The 23,718-nt window shown below is 38.4% G+C and overlaps 1 protein-coding gene and 1 non-coding gene across 4 annotated transcripts in view; both read left to right on the top strand.

The window, feature by feature from the left end:
- LOC124721749 (fizzy-related protein homolog) overlaps window positions 1–23,718 on the top strand; it is a 123,778-nt gene that overhangs the window by 24,465 nt on the left and 75,595 nt on the right. For all 3 annotated transcript variants that reach the window (XR_007006386.1, XM_047246851.1, XM_047246852.1), the window contains exons 4-6: window positions 4,891–5,079; window positions 5,573–5,719; window positions 16,308–16,496. Coding sequence is in view for 2 of the 3 variants with exons in the window: in XM_047246851.1 (XP_047102807.1) it covers window positions 4,891–5,079; window positions 5,573–5,719; window positions 16,308–16,496 (525 nt within the window). In the remaining variant the exon portion in view is untranslated. The remainder of the gene's footprint in view (window positions 1–4,890; window positions 5,080–5,572; window positions 5,720–16,307; window positions 16,497–23,718) is intronic.
- On the top strand, window positions 5,882–5,957 carry Trnad-auc. The gene has a single exon. It is a non-coding gene; the product is annotated as a tRNA-Asp (tRNA).

The raw sequence follows: 23,718 nt of genomic DNA on the forward strand, positions 1-23,718 counted from the left end.
TTCAATATGCCATTGATGTTCTGCACAGCAGTTGGAATTGATGCAGATGGATTGCCTGATGTAATTGCTTCTGCACATAGATGGGATGTTCTAAATCCCCGGAGACTGTCCTTAGCAGGGTATAGCATCTGCTTTATTTTCTTTGGAGGTCAGAAAATAGATCTGACACCTCGTCATGCCAGGACCCTGCATATTTTGCTGGATGTATCACCACAGAAGGGAAGGAATGGAATTGGTGGCTCATCAAGTGAATGTTCAACATTGTCATGTTTCCTTTTCTTGGAGAACTTTCATTAAAGCAATCGTTGTACCAAAACATCTAAAAACAGCAGCCTTCCCTCTTTCTCTGGCTGTGTTTGGGCACATGCTGGTCATATGTTGCTGGAACTGTTCAAGAGCTCCTATACCATGTGGCCTGACCATAAACATGTAATCGACATAATGATAAAATGAAGATGGAGAGAAGAGGAGCCAGGTTAACACATGTTCCTCAAAATGTTCCATAAAAAAGTTGGACATTGCTGTCATTTCATAAAATTCACCACCTTACAAGAAGTAGGTGTTTTGTGCGGCAGTGCCCTTGTGAAGGACTTTGTTTTAATGACAAGTATTATCCAATCATATTGGAGCATTTGAGTGATGAAATCAAGCAAAAATAGTGGTATTTGGTGAAAAAGAAAGTTATTTTTTATCCCAATAATGCACCAGTTCACACATCCGTTAATTACATGGCCCAGCTTGCTTCCTCATGCACCCTATTCACCAGGTTTATTCTTCTCTGATTATTTTCTGTTTCAATACTTGAAGAAATGGCATGGTGCTGTAAGATTTGCCAAAAATAAAGAGGTGAAGTCTGCACGGTTGATAGCTGTTTCGTGGGGCTTGATGGTGTTCACAATCAACGGGGTATCGAAGCTATTGAACACTACTGGGAAAAGTGTATTGAGATGAAAGAAAACTATATGGAGAAATAAAGATGCTTTTTCTCAAAAAAATTTTGTGTTGTCTTTGTTATGTCAGGTACTTCTGGGACAGCCCTCGTAAGTATGATGACACACAAACTTCTGACAGCAGAGAAGTTACCTCACTTGGATCAGAACTGTCTTAAATTGATTAGTGTAAGAAAATCACAGAAACCCTACAAATTTTAATTAACATTGAGAGGTCATATTAGCGAGAGATAAAGGGTGGGTCAGGGGACTTCATTATTATAATGTAACTATCAGTTTCTGATTCACTACACTTTGTTACTTTGTGCTGCTGTTTTGTTTAGGGACCCTTAATCTGATTCTCCTGGCATTACCTGAGATTTAATTACACTTCATTGCCCTTGTTTTGCTTTTGTTGGTGTTCATCTTGTAAGCTCTTTTCAAGACACTAATCATTCAATTCCACAGAGCTTCCAATTCCTTTGCCATTTCTGACAGAACCGTAAGTTTTTGTTTCTTCTCCCTTATCTTTAATTCTCTTTCCAAATTGCTCCTTGGTTTGCTTGACAGCTTTCTCAGTGTACAGATTGAGTAACATTGTGGTTGGGTACAAAACTTTCTCGCACCCTTCTCAACTACTGCTTCCCATTCACTTTCATTGACTCTTTCGAATGCAATCTGGCCTCTGTAAAAGATGTTATCTTTGGTTCCTTTAAAATTTCATAAAGTACATCTGAGTCAACACTGTCAAAAGCTTTCTCTAATTCTGTAAAAACTATAAACTTAAGTCTGCCTTCCTTCATTTGATTTTCTAAGGTAACTTGCATGGTCAGTTTTGCCCCACATGTTAATACATTTCTCATGAACCCAAAATGAGTTTCCCCAACATCTGCTCCTATCAGTTTTTCATTTTACTTTAAATAAGTTGTGTAAGTATTTTACAACCATGACTCATTAAACTGATGGTTCAGTAATATTCACATGTGTCAGCAACTGCTTTATTTGGAATTTGTTTTATAACATTCTTCTTGACATCTGAGGGTACCTTGCCTGTCTCATATATCTTGTGTACCAAGTGGAATAGGTTTTGTTGTGATATTTCGTCACCAGGATCTCAATAATTCAGAGGGCATGTTATCTATTCCAGGTGCCATGTTTTGACTTAGGTCTTTGGTGTTCTGTAAATTCTTCTCATAGTATCATGTCCCCCATCTAACCTTCATGTGCTTACTCTTTCTTTTGATAATATTGTCTCCAGGTTCATTTACTTTATAATAACCATACAGGTGTTTCTGTTTTCTGTAAAGGTTTTAGTTAGTTTTCCTTTTAGTGGCATTCATCTTTCCAATAGTCATACATGATTTTATAGATCTGCATTTCTCCTTCGGCTGTTCTGTTTTCTCCTTTCATCTGTTAAAGTCAATATCTCATGTGTTATTGGAGGATTTCTGCTGCTCTTATCACAAACACTGTTCATCTATCCACCATGCTTCACTAGTTCTTATTATAGCTAACTTCAACCTTTCCATTTCTCTTTTATTATGTCACCAACCTACCCACCTTATTAAGTGATCTAACAATCCATGCTCTATTCCATGGATTGCCAGATTTGTTTTTCTTCATGGCAACATCCTTTTGAGTATTCCCTGCTTGGATATCCGAATGGGTGACTGCTGCCTCCAAAATATTTTGCTGAAGAGGATGTCATCATCATTAAACTATACAGTAGAGATACATATACTCTGGAAGTATAACAGCTCTAGTCTCCCCTTGGTTTCAGCCAAACAGCCTAACCATGGTGTCAAGATAGCGAGGATATGTTAGGTAATGTTACATGGTGAGACAGTACATCGAAGTAACTACAACTAGAAAGTTAAAAAATAGAGACAGTTGTGCGTGCGTGTTCTGATTGTGATGATAGAAAGGTGTGGCTGAGTTGTTGTGAGTATTTTGACAGCTGAGAAGGCATGGGGACAGAGCCAGGCAGAACTCAGCAGCTGGACAGGTCTCATGGTATCATCAATAAAAGATGGAACCCTTTGAGCCTCAGCGAGTGGCAGATACTGCGGGACATTCACTGCATGGTCGGGAAAACCTGGCCATTGGCATGAAACATTGAGCAGTAACTGTCATGGCTGACTTGAGTGGCCACACCAATTATCAAATAAGTCTAAATCAAATAAAACCTGATCCCAACTAGTTAGAGAGAAGTCAGTAACATGGTTACTAAGACAAAATTAAGGCAAGTGCTTGGGTGAATGTGCACCCTCGATCTGAAAAGTAGTTTTCAAGTTATTTAATTTTAAATATTTTATGTATAAAATGAACTTTAAAAATTAGCATCTCAATACCATTGTAAGTGATTTTCGTAAAAAAAGTGTGTAGGGGTAGATCTCATTGAACACTATTAGACTATCAATGTAGATCTTTTTATAAACATTGCCTGTTTTGAATTACAGGCCATATTGTACATTCTGTGTATAAAAACATGAATGTTTACATAAATAATGAATGAAATGTTACAAGTAGTGGCTGCCTTATGAAATAGACGTAGGTATGGATATGTGTATGGTTTTAGTTTTAACTGTTTATATTTATTAGTAATGGAAAGTAGTGTCTAGCTGGACAACTTCCATCATTATTTATGAACAAACTATTTAAATTAGAGAAAACATAAGATCAGCATTAGAGAAAGCTGAAGAAACTTATGTACTGATTGAAATGTATTACATGTATATAACATTACGTTTATAAGTATATTGCGGAAGTCAGAAATGTGTGCACTTGACTCACGTCAATGTGCAATGCAAGGGCTTAAATAGTGGCAGCCATCTTGATGCAGGATACTTTACTTTTGATCTGAATACAGGGCAGGTGGGTTTGAAATCTGGAACAGGGAGTGGCAGTAGCTTGCCTCTTGAGTGTGTTGAAATTATTCTAAGTGTTGTCATGTCAGGCAAACTAGTCTGAACTTTAAAACTTTACTAGGTTATATTTGTGAGTGATTTACACTAGGAATTTAGTTAGTTTGCAGTTGTCAAACTTTAACTTTAAACTTACAGTAAGAGCACTGTCATTTTTCCAGAAGTTCACTCAAACATGAGGTACTGTTCCTTTTCATTTAAGTCCTTTCTCAGATATTAAGTAATTCTCTGGTGTAAATGTTACAGTGATGGAAAAACTCAGTTTGTTAAAGTGTAGTGAACATTATTTTTCACTGAAAATTCTTGTCTCCATTTATTTGAAAATTGCGCCCGGTTTTTTAGAGTTAATGTGAGATGCATTTGTTGGCCCATAGATTGTAGTGTAGCCAACATTTAAAGATCCAACCCCGCATTTGGAGGCCCTATAAATTGTGACTTATTAATGTGCAATTTATTATTCATGCAGATGCACATGAGGGTTCATGAGCTAGAAGTTTATTGAACAGTTATTTTGTGGAATAAACAAGCAAATCGCAAGTTCAGCTACCCTATTTGTTATCTGTTACATCGCAATGGCAAATCATTCGATCATCCGGACTGTTTCTGGTGCGACCATGTATTGGTCTGGCCTTTCCATGTGCACCTCACCATTGTAGTTACACCTACAGTATGGATATCTGTGTTGTTGAGGCATGCAAGCCACTCAACCAGGGTGCATTTTCCTCTGTATCAGACCTCTTACGTGGCATTTGCTGGCAGGATGTAAGAATATATCTGCAGTAAACTGCTTGTTTGCTGCCATGGAGTTGTCAATTTTGATTGAACTAGCCACAGCATAAGGCTGAATTTCACAGTTGAAAATGAGATGTTTACTAATGCCACACAAGAAGTATTTTCTTCATAATGTTTCCTTTGTGTTTCGTTAAATATTACTCCCATTTCCTATATGAACCAAGCTGATTATGGTGTGTGATACCACGAAATTGTAATCTGACTTTACTGATTTGTATATTTACTTATATTCTGAACACTTTCAGGATAATACTGTTCGTACAGGGGCAATTCCAAAAAAAGCAACCCGTGAAACTGGTGAAACAGGTAGAGATGCTGTTGCGTACTCCTGCCTATTGAAGAATGAGCTTCTAGGTTGCAACATAGAAGATGTTAAAGGCCAGTCAGAGGAAAGGAGAACCTCAGTATCACAAGAAGGGAGAAATCTGTTTCATGTAAGAAATGTTTCGTGTTAGACTTCTGTTTTCGTATAACGTATTCGCTACTTTCTTGTTACTTTGTATCTCGTCACACACTAAGATGTTAAAATGTGTGTCTTCAGTCTTGTCCATCCAAAATATTTTGGTGTGAAGGAAAGCATACAGCAGCATAAGACATGTATTCAGTAAATGATTGTTCTTTTATAAAGTATAATGCATTAAACAAAATTATAAGGGATAAACTGATACTACGTAATGTATATATGCATCATAAGTAAGTGTGCTAATAAATGTGAAACATGTTTAAAAATTTTTAACTACTTATTTGAATTATCATAAGAAAGGAAAGGTCTTGTTTATATTTAAAGCTGAAAGTCATAGTGGTGGAACATATGTTTAATTTTTGGGTAAATGTGCAGTTCATTACTGAAAAAAACTGTAGAATAGTATAGTATAGCTGAAATTGATTATTAATTTTTTCCTAACCAATTTAAAAAATTTTTTTAAGTATTCTCCACCATCCCAGAAGTCAGTATCCAGCAGCGATACATCAGCTTTATCTGCCTACTCATTATCACCTGTAAGTGCCAAGAGTCAGAAGTTGCTGAGGTCACCCCGTAAAGCTACAAGAAAAATTTCAAGGATCCCGTTTAAGGTAAATCTTTGTTACTATGTTCCTGAAGTTTAATGCATTTGAGTTTCAAATCATGCTTCACTTTTAAATTTACTAAGCAAAATGCTCTTAAGATATTCTTTTCATAGCTTCGGGCCACAGTCATGTAATAATGTTTGAATGATGTTTCCTCCATTTGACTGTGTCCGCCTCCGTAGCGTAGCGGTAGCGTTACTGCCTATCACGCAGGGGGCCCGGGTTCGATTCCCGGCAGCGGACTGGGTGTTGTCCATCATCATCATTTTTATCATCATTGACTCGCAAGTTGCCTAACTAAAGAGGACTTCAATACGGCGGCCGAACTTCCCCAAATGGGGCCCCCCGGCCAATAGTGCCATACGATCATTTCATTTGACTGTACAAATTTCTTTATTTTATGTTACTATTGTGATGTTGGCCTTAAGCCATTATCAGGTACAACAATGTTTGTTATAATTAGATTTTTTTAAATTATTCAACATTTTATCAAGTATACAATGTTGGTTATAATTAGACTTTTTTAATTATTCAACATTTTTGTACTTGATAATGGCTCAAGGCCAGAATCATGATAGTAATACAAAATAAAGAAGTTTGTACAGTCAATTGGGGGAAATATCATTCAGACACTCTCTAAGATAGAATGTGTATGGGTTTATTTTTTTACTGCTCCTCCAGTACTAACATTCACATTCTTTTTCAGTTCTTTCCATTTAAATGTTGATGAAACATGTGAAAATCCATCTCATTTAAATACAGAGTAAAGCCTATTTCATTTCATAAAATTATTCAGATTTTTATGGGCCTGCTCTGGCAGTATCTGTTTAATGGGATTCATGCGTTTCTCTGTAGCCGCTCTCTTGTCTGTTGTCTACCAACCTAAAACATTAGTCTCTTGTATGTTTTTTACCATCAGGAACACATTTTCTGTTTCTAATTTAGGAATACAACAAGGCAAGAACTGTTTGTGACAGAATGGAACTTTTGCGAAATAGTCCCTGAAATTTGGAAAAGTTACAGATTTAGTACTAGATTGCATTTGTGTGTGACATTTTCTTGTGCGGCACATGTAGGAAAACACTGTCAACATGTCACATCAGACACCCCCCCTCTCTCTCTCTCTCTCTCTCTCTCTCTCTCTCTCTCTCTCTCTCTCTCTCTCTCTCTCTCTCCATATTGTTCATTTTACCCCCATTTTGGGTAATTGTGTAATATTTATAGAAATTAGTGTCTATCTCATTATTCTATTACATAATATTCCACATGATTTCCCACATCCATTGAGACAGACATTGTATGGCTCTTTATAACAGTTTACATCTGTGTACTGAATACAAGTGGGACCTAGATTTATGATTTTTGATGACAAAACATTGTGGGATTACTCAAAGCAGAAGGGAGTTAGTATAAAATTCAAGCCTTTAGTCATTCAGTGATGAATACATAAGTAGCTCACTTGTGAAATCGCTGCCTATAAAATCCCAGGATCTGCACTTTTTCTCCATTGTGATGCACCATTTTAATATATTTTAAAGAGTCATTTTGTATATCACTACATGCTATGTGATGGGAGATTTACTCTTAATAACTTTGCAGTATGGTGCAATTTATTTTTATAAATACATATTCCAGTCACATCAATGTGAGCGTCACCTATTTTCGGATGTCATCATGCAGTAACCAGTCACAGATGCTGGTGGCAGTACTAGAAGTGGAGAGTATATAATGCATGCCCAGGGGACACGGTAAACAGTCCAGTCATTGTCGTAATGTTGAAATGGAATGATTTATCTGATTTCCAAAGGGCATGATCATTGGCTTTTGGGCCAAGTATGGAAGCATTTGCAAAATGGCTAAGTTTGTAAACTGTTAGCAAACTTCTGTGGTTAAAGTACACCTTGCATGGCCAAATGGCACTATCCAAAATGGAGATAACAGGAGCGAATGATGGCTATACAGATGTGTGCAACTGTTGAGCAGCTGACTGCCCAGATGAACTAAGGGGCGACCAATAGTGCCTCCTCGACAACTTTTTAATGAACGTTGTTGCATATGGGCCTTTGCAGCAGATGACTTGTTCGTACACTCATGCTGACTGCTGTTCATTGGTGACGAAGGCTGGAATGTGCACACCAATGCCAAAACTGGACGTCTGCTGAGTGGCAGCTGGTGGCCTTTTCAGATGAATCACATTTTAAGCCCCATCAGACACATGGCTGTTAGTGTGCATGGTGTGAAACATCTGAAAGCAAATACCCTGCGACAATCATCACATGGGTCCAAGCTGGAGGGCATCCGCAGCATGATTTCATCATTCTGGAAGACACAATGGATCAGCACAAGTATGCATCCATCCTTGGGGGTGATGCCCATCCCTGCATGCAGTTTTGTTTTCCTTTGGCACGATGGCATCTACCAGCAGGAGAATGCAACAAGTCACACAGCTTCCAGTGTACGTTGTGTTGTTCAAGGAACACCAGGATGAGTTTACCATACCCCTCTGGCCACCAAACTCCCTGGATTCAAACTCAGTCGAGAGTCTGTGGGACCACCTTGATCGGGTTGTTCATGCCATGGATCTTCAGCTGAGAAACCTAGTGCAACTGGCCACAGCACTGAAGTTGGCATGGCTCCACATCCTTCTCAGTGCCTTCCAGAACCTCATTGACACACTTCCAGAACATCTCACAGCAGTCTGTGCTGCAAAAGATGGTTATTCAGTCTTTTGACAGGTGGTCACATTAATGTGACTGGACACTGTATGCGGAAACTTTGTTTATGAAATGCTCATTTGATAATATCAGATAGTAGCATGTGTGCATACATTTGTGTTTTGCAGCAGACGTGAAGCATAGGTCATAGTGTACCAATATTGTTAGTACCCTCTCCTATTCCATTAACAAATTGCTCAAGAGGACTTATTGTATGCCTTTGAGAGTCCTTGAATTTCTATAAATTTCACTATCTTGGTCCATATGGAATATGTATATTTTTTACTGTAATATATTATCTCCTCTTGGAAGGTGGCTTATTGGAATTTTAAGGGCAGTCCATTTATTGATGCACAACATCATTGTCTTAGTTTCCCATGGGAATCTGTTTATCATATCTGTGGTGCCAAAGATTCTAGACAGAAAGCAGACATTGAAGAATGGCCAGACAGGGGCTTTGCGTGATAGGAAGATCAGGGTTTGATGTTCTGTCAACAGTTACATGATTTGAGATGGAATACAAGATCAGATTTCAAATGAATGAGGAAGGAAATTGGTCATGCTATTTCCAAAGATACCATCCCTATCATTTACATGAGACACTGGATAACCTAAATGTAGATACCTAAATGGGGACTTGAGCCATGCTGCTCCTGAATGCATCTTGTGTGCCTTGATCACAGTGTCACATCACTTGGTGAAAGCTTCCTAAGCAGCCTGAAATGAAGCTTTTCTGCATAGCTAGATCAATATGTTTATTCCTTATTGAGTTGCTACAGGTGCTAACAACTAAACATAGTCTGTTTCAGGAGGACTACTTTAGGAGTGCTTTAGGTGGTGATGGTATAGACTAATTCCAATAAAACATTCCACCCAATAAAACAGTTTATGTAATGTGTTCAGTTGTTATCGGTTATGGAGATGTAGCCTTTAGAATGTAACCCAGAAAAATACTCACTGGCAAATGATTTAAGTTCAAAGTTGATTTTCATGAATTCCATCTTCAATGTACTTTTGAATTCTCCTGACAACACCACGTGTAGCTCTTCTGAGGTTTTCTCAACATTCTTTTATAAGGGTAGCGCTAGTCATAATATGAAAGATTAATTCGTCTCTGGCATATATACTTTTTTAGACTTTGCCTTTCAGCCATCCCTACAGGCAAAAGTCAGAAAGGTGTCATGTCTGGGGGGCATTATTTGCTAAGAAACATGAGCATTTTTGCCATCAGTCTTCCAGGGAGTAGTAAGTTTAAATGATATGTCACCTGATAATTAAACTGTGCAGTGGCTTTGTCATGTTGGAAGAAATTACCGACTCTTGTAAACTAAGGAACCTTCTCCAATAACGCTGGAAGCTTGTTTTCAAGAAATTCTAGATAACGAAGCCTTTAAGAGTGTGCAGTAATACAACAGGTCCAGTCAACTGATGGTCTGTCAGACTGCACCCCACATTTACAAAGCAGCGTTCTTGAAAGTGTCTCCCCACAAAGATGTGTGGGTTTTTGTCAACAAACTAACAATGTGACTTACTAGTGTTGTTGGTACCATTACATGTAAAAGAAGCTTCATCAGTTAAAAATATTACTGAGATTACTCAGCGATTTACAATTAGTCAGCAACAAAATTCCAATCACCCACCATCATCTCCTTCTCAAAGATATGGAATCCCCTGTAAATTATAAGATAGAGATGGTGCATATGTAATGCCTGCCATATTATTGTATGTGGAACACTGATAAGTGTAGAAATTCTGTGTATGCTGGTTGAAGGACTACATTCTACCAACTAAGTAATGTCTTTTATTTCATACACTGTGTTCACTTGCATGTTAAGCTGTGACATGACTGCTGCTCTGCAGCAGTCTCGAGCAATTTAGTGAAAACGCAAGTTAACGCTCTTGAATCTGGTACTCTTGAGATTATGAAATCATCTGCTGTATTCTCTACAAGCATCAGCATCATTTCAATTACAAAATCCATACACAAATACTATATTAGCATACACATCATTTGTAAACACACGTGACTTACTTAAACAATACAGTAGAATTGGCCAACAAATCAGAATCACATACGTAGTGGAAAAACTCAGTTATGTAAACTCAAGCACAAGTTGACAACTTGAAATTCAAAACAAAAATGGGAATCATTAAATAAAGCCATAGCAATTGGAGTACCAACATGCAAACGAGGATTTGTCATGGTAAACGATAAAAATTGGACACGTATAATATTTTTGTGTGTCTATTAACACACATTACATTACTTTAAAGTAAGTGCCAGATTATGGATCTAAAATGTCTGGGGTCCAATTTGTGGTGAGCTGTTGGATATCTATCTCTCATTAATGAGTTCTTTCACCTCTGCAATATTTGCTAATGCAAGAAAATGCTTAGTTGCACCATTGATTGGAGTCCACCTTAAACTGTGAATTCCCCTGTAACTGGTTGGAGTCATTTCAAAGGTCTGAGGAAGGAAGGGTGTACGACCTCTGAAGGATGTGCCACCTCTTTGGGTTGATTACAGCTTACTTACATTACATTGCGTTGATGTACATTTTTCGTCAGTCTCTGATAATCAGCAAATGTTTCTGAACGTTACAATAATTTCCGTCTGATGTAATCCATGTGTGTAAAACAGCATTTTCTGTACACAGTCCCTGAGAACTAAGATGTTGTCTACTTGCTTGTAGTATGTCCTGAACACCACTGTATCCAACCTTCCTTCATACAACAAAGGGAGGTGAAATTTGAGCCACACAAAGAAAGTACAATAATTTGCCACTTTGCAATCTAAATGACAAGAAGAAGTAGTAAATATAAATTTTTACATTTGCTGTTGTTCACAAATTGCAATATTGGTCATGGTGTATAGGGCAGTGTACAAAGAGTTTCTGGTAATACATATCGCTGAAGGACAATTGTTTGTGGGATATCTTGGACAACTGTTATTTGATATGTAAACATGGTGTGGGGTGCAAATGAAAATTGCGGACATGAGTTACATGTTTTTGGGACTATCTTGGCAGATGTTTCCATAGCAACTAATAGTCTGTATATTTTGCTATTTAGTGTAGTGTAGCTTCATTGTAATTGGGAATCATGTTCTGTGAAGTAGGTAGTACAGTGGTCTTATCTGTGAAGAAAGAAAATGATATCGACCTACATGGAAAAATCATCAAAGTATGTGTATGATGATATATAGACATGTGTACACTGTTTCAACAGAAATGTGTGTGTTGTAGAGGAATTGGACATCATCTGCAAAAATATTAAATCCAGAAAAGGTGTGATAACAGTTTTCTGCCAAAAATGCTATACTGTGGAACTTCTATTTTGTGTTCTCCAATTTTATGTTTTTCATGGTTCTACACCATAAATTCGTTTTCTGTGCAAAAAACCCATAAGATCAATGCTAAAAACTCCCTGATTTCACACTTCTTCCTAGTATGGTTTACCTAGATTCTAAGTTCTTACTTGACATCTCACTTGATTTCATCCCGTTATCTTCCTGTTGATATTTGATGTGACTGACCAAGTTATAAGTGACTCAAAAGGCAGGTGGTTCACACCACGAGTTGTGGCAGAATTAAGGGAATATTTTGGGCTGTTGTGGAGAGGGGAGATGTGAGACAGGGAATGCTGACGTAATCCATGATTAACGTTGCCAACACAACTTGCAGCATTTAACCTCATCACTTAATTATAATACAACTACTACCAGGTTGCAGCAGTAATGGAGAAACAAGATAGTTGACATGAAGTGTTCCAGACGGAGCCAATACGTGATGAAGGGGCCCAGTTACCACCTTTACTTGTGCCACTTATAATTCAGTCTCATTTTTCTGCATGAATTTCCAATGTACGGTATTCAGCAATGATATCAATTGTCACCCTTTTAAATTCAGACACTGAGTCTTGAAGAATGTGCGTGGTCATAGTTGAGGAAATGTCGCCCATTTCCGGCTAGTGAACTATTGTTGGCTGGTGATGTGTTACAGCCACCACAGCACACTAACACACTTAAAACGAGATTACCTACTGCATGTGTGGAGAGGGGGAGTGGCCCTTCAGCAATGGGACTGCAGGTAGGGGGTGAAAGCATTTTGTGAAGTGCTGAAAATATACTTTTTGAGAAAGTGATATGCTATGACAGAGATGTCACACGGAAATAGAACAAGGATTTTGCTACAGCACATTTTAAAGACTTTCATGTTCAAATCTGACATGATACTGTTGCAACAACTACATTCACTACTTGTGTATATAGTTTGCACCACACACTGTAGATTGTAAAGATTGGCAGCAGTGGTAGACGGCATGAAGTAAAACTGTAGCACTTGAGCTTTCTTTCAAATTTACAATTTACACAGTGTACAGAAATTTACTGAGCCAACTTCTGATAAACTTGTAATGTCAACTGGAGAAGTAAATTCATTTTTTCATGCCTCTCTTTCACTCATCAAGCCTAAAATAACACTTTTAAAGGTGGTGAGCAAATGAAGTGCAGTTCATAAGGAAAACATTAATCTATAACAGCAATGGTGACGAAGTAGGTCATTAAGCATATGTCCACATTTATGCTTATGCTTGAACCACTTAGCTGTTGTGATGTTTTTGGTTTTAATTCAACGTGTTCATCGATTTTTGCTTTTTTCTAAGTGAGCACAAAGGATGAGCTCTCAAAAACGCATGTTTTGAACGTGTAATGTGTAGTCATAGCATGTTGGAAAACAGCTCGATTACCTTGTACCCAGATATCAATTTAATTTTATTTTATGAGATTTTACTTACCGTTACACATCTTTGACTTTATAAGAACTGTTGAAATTCATTATCACAAATTATTGCTTAAATGTTATAGTGAAAATTCAGTATTCCAGATTCTGCTGTATAAATGATCCATCTCAGTTTCATCATTATTGATATAGGCTTCCAGTGTCAAAAATAACGTATCTGCTTCCACTACTAGGCAGAATACTGTTCAAAAAATAGTAGTGGTGATCTTCTTCTTTTTGTCTGTGCAAAACCTTCTGACTATAAAGAAAAAGAACCTGGTGTGCTAGGTAACAATCTTGAATGATTCTGTTTACTCATATACTTCAACTCTTTTGACACAGCAATTAATTATGCTGTTCCAAAAACTAGTGCTGCTGCCAGCTTTTATTACTGTAATATACGAGGGTAATCCCAGAAGTAAGGTCCCCTATTTTTTTAAAGTATAGAACTCTGTCTGTGTGGCAGCTGGTCCCACTGTTATGAAGAGTGCTTCACACACTGTGTGTAAACATGTGCACGCCGTGCTGAGGCACTCAGTCTTGGCTTGGCAGCAGTTGAGAATGGAGCTCGCATTGGATGTTACCGCCAAGTGCGAACTGCGTGCAGTTATTCAGTTTTTGAACGCAAAGGGCACTGTGCCGATTGAAATCCATCACCAATTGACGGAAGTGTATGGTGAGTCATGCATGGATGGCAAAAATGTTCGTAAGTGGTGTAGAGAGTTTGCAGTTTGTCAGACCAAAATTCATTATGAACAAAGGTGAGGGAGACCGTCAATTTCTGAGGAGTCAGTGTTGAAGGTTGAGCAAAGCATGCGTGAAGACCGGCGGATCACCCTGGATGATCTCTGCACGTTGGTTGCTGAGGTTTCCCAAAGCACCACTCACAGAATTTTAAAGGAAACATTGAACTACTGGAAGGTATGTGCAAGATGGGTGCCACGCATACTGACTGAGCACCACATGCAGCAACGAGTTGATGCGTCCCGCACATTTCTTCACTGCCTCGCAGCAGAACAGGACAACTTTCTGGATTCAATTGTCACGGGTGACGAAACATGGGCATACCACTTTACACCTGAGACCAAGCAACAATCACGCAAGTTCATAACTTTCTGAACAGCATGGTGGCGAGCTGGTATGACATGGGCGTACAAAAACTGCCACAGCGTCTACAAAAATGCATGGACAGAAATGGTGGTTATGTCGAAAAATAGCTAAATGTTCAAGCTGTAAACTGATGTAAACCATTGTAGAAATAAACAGGTCTATGTAATTATAAAAAAAAATCGTAGACCTTACTTTTGGGATTACCCTCATAGTATAGTAATTTACTTGTCCGAGGATCATTTTATGATGGTATGGGATCTGTCAGCTTCATACAAGGAAAAACATAAGTCATACATGTAGCCGTATAAATAGTTATCACACATATATCAGGTGTAGAAGTATGAAACCAAAATTTGCTTGCAGTAAATACATGTCTGTTGATTGAAACTGATAAACAATATTTTATTGAAAATAATCTCCATTGCTATTTAAACTTTTCTCCCACCTCTCTGGCAGGCTATGAATACCACGCCAAAAAAACAGTTCTTGTTTTTAAGCGAACCATTCAGTGAGCTATTTTCATAGATTTTCATATGAATTGAAGTGTTGTTCAGCGAGATCGTGTCCCAGTGATGCAAACAGATGATAATCGGATAGAATCAAGTCTGGAGAATATGCCGCATACCCTAATATTTCCCAACTAAATGTCTCGAACATATCCCTGACCCGTTTTGCTGTGTGTAATGGGGCATTATTATGGAACAAATGACTTTGTGTTGCCTTTTTCCATATTCCAATCATTTTTCGCATAATGCTTGATTTAAATCAATCATTTGTTGTTGGTAACGATCCCACCAAACACAGAGCATTGTCTCCTTTCCAAAAAAATTTCATCTTGTAGTGGATTTAGATGGGTTGCTTGGAATCACCCATAATATACGACGCTTAGGATTCTCAAAATATATCCATTTTTCATCACCTGTCACTATTCGATGGAGAAATGACTTCCTTTTGTATCTGACGAGCAGCATTTCACAAGTGGTCTTTTGATTTGCTTGCTGTCTTTCATTCAGTTCATGCGGAACCCATTTTCCCTCTTTCTGCATCTTTCCCATAGCTTTCAACCGAAGAGAAACGGCTTTCTGCATCATATTCAATTGTTCCATGAGTTCCTGTTGAGTTTGAGTATCATCTTCATCCAATAAGGCTCACAATTCATTGTCTTCAAACTTTTTTGGTGGTTTCCCATGCTTGTCGTTTCTCACTTCAAAATCACCACTTTTGAATTTTTTGAACCACTTGAAACACTTATCTTCCCCCAAGAGCATGTTCGGGGAACTTCTACAAGCATCAATTTGATTCTGCAGCAGTTTTCGTCAAGTGATAACAGAAAATCAATGCTGTCCACATATTGTAATTCGAATGCACAAAACTCGACATGTTTATGGGTTTGAAAGAGATACCGATGTACGGAACTTGGGCTACTGTGTGCTGACATTTGTCGTCAGCCATTACAGGAAGCAAAAATGCACTGCAGACACAGTCTCGTGGGTCCTACACTGACAGCAAGCACCATCTATAGGGAAATTCTGGTTTCATACTTTTGCACCTGGTATATCCTAATGAAATGCTGTGTTGCTTTACTTTTTTGTTTATTTGAAAGCACTTGTAATCAGAGATTTAAATGACATTATGTAATCTGACTGGATATATGCCATGTTCCATTACCTTCTGGTACGAGAGAAAAGGTGGCTGTAAAAAAAATGAAAATCAGTCCATTCAAAAATGTAGTATCATTATAAGACCATAGACAATTATAATTCATGTGTTGTAACTATCATTTACTATTGCAGTTAAGGTGGCATATGTACCTTTTTATATACGAGGCTTTGTATCTTGAGAAGTTTTTTATTGTTTAACAAATTGTGTTGTTCTTTTTGTCATATTGTGCATCAGCATCGGGAAAGGACGTAGTTCTTCAAGTAGAACTGTAGTGTTGAAAACTATAAGGTAGTAGAACATTCATTACACAAACACGTAACTTTGTTCTAGGTTCTGGATGCTCCAGAGCTGCAGGATGACTTCTATCTCAATCTAGTTGACTGGTCTTCGCAAAATGTACTAAGTGTTGGGCTCGGTAGCTGTGTTTACCTATGGTCTGCCTGTACAAGCCAAGTTACAAGACTGTGTGACCTTACGGGTGATGGAAACTCTGTAACATCTGTGGCCTGGAATGAAAGGGTATGTTGCAAATGTTCTGGGCTATGTTTTTTCATGTATACAAATCATTATGCACAGTAATGTAAAATTTATAAGTAGAAATACATATATTTTGCTATTTCTGTATATCTGTGTAGTGGCATTTGATGTGAAATATGGAGCCACAGTCGTGTGATGGAAGTAGAAAATCATATGAACATCAGTTCTCATCCAACTTTGGTTTATAATATAGAATGGGCACAGATGCACGGAAACACAAATATGTAAAATAGAATGAGTTAGCAAATTTAAACCATACAGCAGAAAGGATTAGAAAAATTTTCAGTAATTAATAAAGTGGAAAGAACATTTGAATAACAATGATCTAAAAAGGATATATTTCTACTCCCCACATAGAGGAGGCATTGAGTCACAGACAGACACAATGAAAAAGACTGTTAAACATTTAAGCTTTCATGTGTGAGAAAGAGTCATGCTTTTGTGATTTTGTGTGTGTGTGTGTGTGTGTGTGTGTGTGTGTGTGTGTGTGTGTGTTTGTGTTTGTGTTTGTGTTTGTGTTTCTGTTTCAGGAGGAGGACTTTCTTCTCCAAAAGCTTAGATATTTAGCAATCTTCTTCATTGTGCCTGTATGCGACTCAGTGCCGCCTCCATGTTGTGAGTAGCAATTTATGCTTTTGATATTGTTATTCCATGGTGAATGTTATATTATTGGAAAGAGCATATGGTTTAACAAAAATTTCAACAAGTAAAGCACAACTAGGAATAGAAAAGTACAACACTAGACCACAGTAGCATGACCATGATGTTTGTTTGCATGTGAATGCTTAAGCTGCTCAGAATATAGATACTTAAAAGATGTATTATTAGAAAAATAGTGGATGCAATACAAGCTACAGATGGCTGGAAAATAAGAAATAATGAGGATATCTAGCAGAATATAGAAAAGGGTAGTTTAATCTTCTTTGGGCACCAGTATCAAACAAATGATAACAAATATTCATGTATTTCTGGAAAAGAAGTCAACAATCAGAAATGGCATAGACAGAAGAAATAAAAAGATGATATTGGGAAAAGATGAAAGAGTACTGTAAAAATAGGAATTAACGAAGAAGGAAGAGGAATTTAAGTTGTTGGGTGATATTAGTTGTTCATTATGAAGATAAAGAAGCTGGCATTATGCTAATGACAGAAAATAAAAACCAATTTGAATATTCCACCTAAAGATAAGAAATTATGAAAATATTGGCGGGGGTCCTACAGTTTCTGCCGCAACCCGCATCTCAGCCCCATTGCTAACCCATTCTGTATGTATGGAATGGTCAGATTTCTATTCCTCATACTCCTTTCTCTCTCTTGAATCCACTTAAGTTGTGATCTTCCTCTGCGCTTTCTGTTTGTTGGTCTATATTCAAATAAATTTTTGGGTATTCTTTCGTGTCCCTTTCTAATTAGGTATCCAAAACCAAAACAGGTGTCTGTGTTCTATTTCAGCCATTATGGTATACTTACTTGTTCTGTGTTTCAAATGGGAGGTCCTTGATGCATGTCTTAGAAAGTCTATTTCTACAGTTTTTATCTTCTTGCAGTTCTCCATAATTGTACAGCACACCAAACTGTTGATGGTAATTGTCAAGTTTAGTTTTTAATCCAGTTTTTCTGGCCCACGAAAGGCAATGCAGTTTTGTTATTACTCTCCTTCTTGAGCTCAGTCTGTTTCCTGAGTCATCTTCATATGTCCATGTGTATTAATTATGCTCCCTTTACTGTTGTGCTAACTTCCACAACTATCGATGGTTACATTTCTGAGATTTCAAGATCTATTGATCGTGTTCCATTGGTTAAGCATTCTCTCTTCTTGATATTCAGCTTCAGTCCCCATTTACCATATTCCTCTATTAATTTTCTCACCATAGAGGAGATATTTTCTTCATCGGTGGCAACCAGCATCTGGTCATCTGTGACCTCACATTTTGGTCTTCAAACTGAATTCCCATTATAGTGCATTTATTTTTCCAGACGTATTTTGAATAATGTTGGAGACAAACAGCAGCCTTGTTTCAGTCCTTTATTTATTTTAAACAATTTAGAGATATTTTAAATGATTGAAATATTGTACCCATATTCATCTGTGCATATCCGTATGTCTGTTATATGTGCTGCTTACACGTAATGGGTCCGTGCCATATAGTTTCAGTGCTTAGAACAGCTTGGTTAATGGGGCATTGTCATATGCTTTTTCAACCTCTTTGAACACTAAATATGTCTTCAAATTTCTTTCATACCTTTATTTCTATCAACTAGCATAGGGAGACTATATTATCAATACACAATCTGCTTGCTCTGTATCCACTGTCTTCTTCAGTGTCTACAATTTCTGTTCCAGTTCTGATTCTCAATCTTCTTGTTGAGCTAGTTACACTCATGCCTCTGTAATTATCACAACCCTGTTGCTTTCTTTTTTGTACATAGAACTTATTATTGAAATATTAGAATCCTCATTCCTTGTCAGTTTGTTAAAGGATCACGCTGGCATTTGACAATCTTTCCTGCCTCATTCTGCATCACTAGTTCCATATTCACATTACCTGCATCTCTCAGCTGATACTCTGCCTGTTTGTACTGATTTCTATTGTCACTCAGTAGCTTTTTGTAATACTTCTTCCACTGCTTTATTCTAATTATTGGGAAATCCAGGCATCTCTTACTTTGGTCTCTTCCATATACCTACAGATCTCTTCACTTTTTTGTCCCACATCACCTGTTTTGCTCCGGAAACTTATTTTATAACCTCTCTGTTGCATCTTGCATAGCACTTCTTATCCTCACTGTCTTGTCTACTTAACCACTTTTCTGCAGTTGTTGTCCTCTTTCACCATTTCCTCAATATCCTTTGTCGACCATTCTGGATTCCTATTCTTAGAACTATCCTTCATTCCTAAGGCCTCCAATGCTGCACTATGAATGCACACTTTCATCTCACTGTACAACATTGCTGCCATGGATTTGTGCGTGACCTAATATATTTAATTTCTAGGCCAATCTTGTGTTGTACTGGGCAAGGTGGCGCATTGGTCAGCACAATGGACTCGCCTTCAGGAGACTGATGATTCAAATCGACATCCAACCACACAGAATTAAGTTTTCCATCATTTCCCTAAATTGCTTCAGATGAGTGCCGGCATGGTTCCTTTGAAAGGCACAACCGATTTCTTTCCTCATCCTTAAAAAAATCTGAGGTTGTGCTCCATCTCCAATGATCTGATTGTCGATGGCACATTGAACCCTAATCTCATCTTGTACCATATAGTCTATTATGCATTTCAAATTCCTTGCAGATTGCACCTGGAGTCTCTCCATTGCAAGTTAGGTGTGCACAACTGCTGGCCAGTTAAGCTGCACATGTTCGTAGTTCTGCTGCGCATCCAAATTACTGTCTCCATTTCCCACCCATGGTGGTTCATCTCCCCCATTGGTGGCCCAGGTCAGGGCCTCCAATTGCAGTTTGTGTCTGATTCCTTCTTTCCGAACTGGAGTCCTTGCTTTTACCACCTATACTTGAGGTCCATTCCCGTACACCTCCATGGTGTACACCTACGCCGCGGTTTTGCCTGGACCTTTCCCATATCCCTAAGGACTCAGTTAACCCCGCGGCTCTCCACTGCCACTTCCTCTTGATTGTTGACATTTACCGAGGCCATGAAGTGGTTTACACTGATGGCTCAATGGCTGATGATCATGTCGGCTTCACGTATGTCCATGGAAGTAATATTGAACAGCATTCCTTGCCTGATGGCGGCAGTGCTTTCACTGCCGAGCTGGTGGCTATATCTCGTGCTCTTGAGCACATCCGTTCATCCCTTGGGGAGTCATTTCTTCTGTGTACTGACTCCTTGAGCAGCCTACAAGCTATCACCCAGTGCTACCCTCATCATCCTTTGGTAGCGATCATCCAGGAGTCCATCTATGCCCTGGAACAGTCCAGTTGTTCAGTGGTGTTTGTCTAGACCCCAGGTCATGTCTGAATCCCAGGCAACAAATTTGCCATCAGCCTGGCCAAACAGGCTACACAGAAACTGCTTATGGAGATAGGCTTCTCTGCAACTGACCTGCGTTCAGTACTATGCCACAAGGTTTTGCGGCTTTGGGAGACGGAATTGCGTAACCTCAGTACCCACAACAAACTGTGTGCCATTAAGGAGAGTACGAATGTGTGGAAGACCTCCACGCGGCCCTCTCACAGGGACTCTGTGGTTTTCTGTCGCCTCCGCATTGGCTGCGCTTGGGTGACACATGGCTACCTCCTGCGTCATGATGACCCACCTCAGTGTCAGTGCGGTGCCCAGCTAACAATGGCCCATATTTTGGTGAGCTGTCCTTCTTTGGCTGCCCTGCGACGGACTCTTCCGTTACTGGACTCGTTGCCATTAATTTTAGCTGACAACGCCTCATTGGCAAATTTTTTTTTTTTTATGTTTTATACCTGACGGAGGGTTTTATCATTCTATATAAGTTTTCGCACATGTCCTTTATCCCTTTGTGTTCTCCATTCTAATGCCTTTAGGTTGGATGTTTTAATGTGTCGCAGAGTGACTGGCTTTTCCTTTTTATTCTCGGGGCCAGCCAGCTCTCTTGTTTTTATCCCTTCTACCTGTTTTTTGCTTCTCTCTGTGATTTTCTTTTCCTGTTTTGTCCATAGTAGTGTTGGTTGTCCTTCTGTTATTCTTCTGGTTCTTCCATTCTCCTATTATTGTGCTGTACGCCTCTTTTCTTTTCTTTTCTTTTCTTCTTTCCCTTGTGTAATTATTTTTACTGGGAACAAGGGACCGATGACCTCGCATTTTGGTCCCCCCCCCCTCCCCCTCCCCCTCCCCCTCCCCCTCCCCCTCCTTTAAACCAAACAACCAACCAGATTGCACCCAGTTACATTTATGTATTTATTTCGGAGGAATCCAATAAGTCACTATGTGTATTTATTTTAGTGCAATGAGCCTCACCCTTCGACTGACATGATGCTGTGCTGCCAAAAATATTTAAGCTGTTACGGAAGTTCATGTTTCAAAAATCTGTTAAGTGTGTCCTAAAATATTTTTATTGTTTTTGTGCATTTATATCCTGTGTTACACTAGGTTTATAGTCTACAGTGTAAATATAACACTGCAAATTTTTGAAAAGACACGTGTCAATATGACTATGTCTGTACAGAATCATCATCTTGAGTTGATGTGGAGGAGGCTACACTAGCAATTACTGAGAGTTTGTCATGCACACAGTGCCAAGCCGTGGCCCGAATTGGCACAGCAATTGACGTCTGAGGCTGCCTTCTATTCCCTATGGAAATTGCCCAAAGTGGTGAGCATTGCGTGTCTTGCATGCAGGGTGAATGGACATCTCGTGAATTGAATTGTGCTGTTGTCTTCAGATGTTGTCCAGTGTATTTGTTCAGATGGTTGGTGAAACACCTAGATCGTGAGATCACTATGTTTAAGAAGTGGCTACTCAGCTAACAAAGTATATTTTAAGTTTTGTAACTTAATCTATGCCATCATTACTGAGGTGATTATGCATAAGAAGTGCCTATTCAGCCAACAAAGTATATTTTAAATTTTGTAACTTAATTTATGCGATTATTAGCTCTGGTCATACATTTTGTAGTATTCCAGATTGATAGAAACAGTCTTCTATGCTACAGTTTACATTTAGTCCAAAGAAATAATTTGCATTCTTGCTGGTTGTATATACTCAAGAGAAACTGACAAGGAAAAAGTAGTAATAAATTAGGGGTATCAAAGTGTTGAAAATAGATAAAATGACTGGTTACTGCTCTTAAAGACAACAACAGTTCTAGTCGCTCAAGTGCTATGTTTAAGTCTTGAGTTTTCAGAAGCGGGGACTCACCCTTCTGGAAAATAGAAGAAAAAGGAGGACAAGGGAGATGTGTGGAGGAATTGTCCTCTTTTTGGATTTATTTAACCCTTTTAGTGCCAGACGTTTTCTCAAAAGATCATGTTAAAAGTGCCATGCGATTTTAGAGTAAAATGCAGACCTCTGCCATACTTGCAGTGAAATCTAAACGAATGCATAAAGGAATGTAATTTTTTTTAATTTTTAGGGAATGCTGCTGACTACAGTAATATGTGCAGTACACCTTGTCAAAGAACATATTTTCAGAGGAAAAAATTATTTTCATGATGGGGTTTATCGAAAAAAATTAAAACTTTGATTTCAGTTTACGCTGAGACCCATCAAATGATGACATACCCAAAAATTTCAGGTATATATGGAATCTCTGTAGTTTCCTTAACAAAAGCATCATAAAGGAATACAAAATTTTTTATTTAACTAAGGAAAAAATCAAAAAGAACATAACATTACAAAAAAAAATTGGTTTGCTCAACGTGTTCTCAGTTCTTCAGTCATAACTCACTGAAAATTGTGAGGTTGCAGTTATGACAACTACTTGCACACATGCTGACCAACACATGAAGGATGCAGTCCTTTCTTGCAACAAACACATACTGTTCGTGAACGCTGCTTCTTAACCTTCGTAGAACAAACACTACAGTAGCGTTCCTTTCTCCCCGGAAGAGTCTCTACACCATATACTGTTGGAGCAGGTACATTTATATCTATTGCACTTGTGGTTGCAGTCCTTGCCTGAAACCACTATTGAGAAAGTTTGCAAATGACTATGCTGTTAAACTTCAGCCATGTCAGTGGTTTGTTGCTGGGGTTTAGGCTTTCCTTATACAAAACATATGCATTCAGCAACATCCTGGCAATTATGCTGAACACTACCTTCTTCCACATCGTGACAGTCCTCCTCTCATCTAAATAGCAGTATGCCATCATATCAGATGAGTCAATGCCACCCATATACTTATTATATTCAAAAATTACATCTGGTTTCTTGACCGACTGTCTATTGCGAATTGTCTTTTCTGATGATGTAGCAGAGGATGATGTACTCACAAGGAGGACTGGATTTCTGTGTGATTTCTTCTGTCTGAAGCCACAGAGAAGTATAAAAGATTTCGTGATAAACTTTAGCTGACCTACAGCATAATTCGACAGAAGTCCATGTGGCAGAAATTTTCTGTTTCTTCTAATTGTTCCCGTTAGATCAGTGCCGACTGAATACAGCTTTTCTGCCAGAGGAATAGATGTAAAAAAGTTATTGCAAAACACATGGTAACCTTTTTGCATGTGGCTCCCAAGAGCTAGTAGTTTCATGACGTCTACATAT

Source organism: Schistocerca piceifrons, chromosome X (assembly GCF_021461385.2).
Source record: "Schistocerca piceifrons isolate TAMUIC-IGC-003096 chromosome X, iqSchPice1.1, whole genome shotgun sequence".
In the NCBI taxonomy this organism is placed as follows: domain Eukaryota; kingdom Metazoa; phylum Arthropoda; class Insecta; order Orthoptera; family Acrididae; genus Schistocerca; species Schistocerca piceifrons.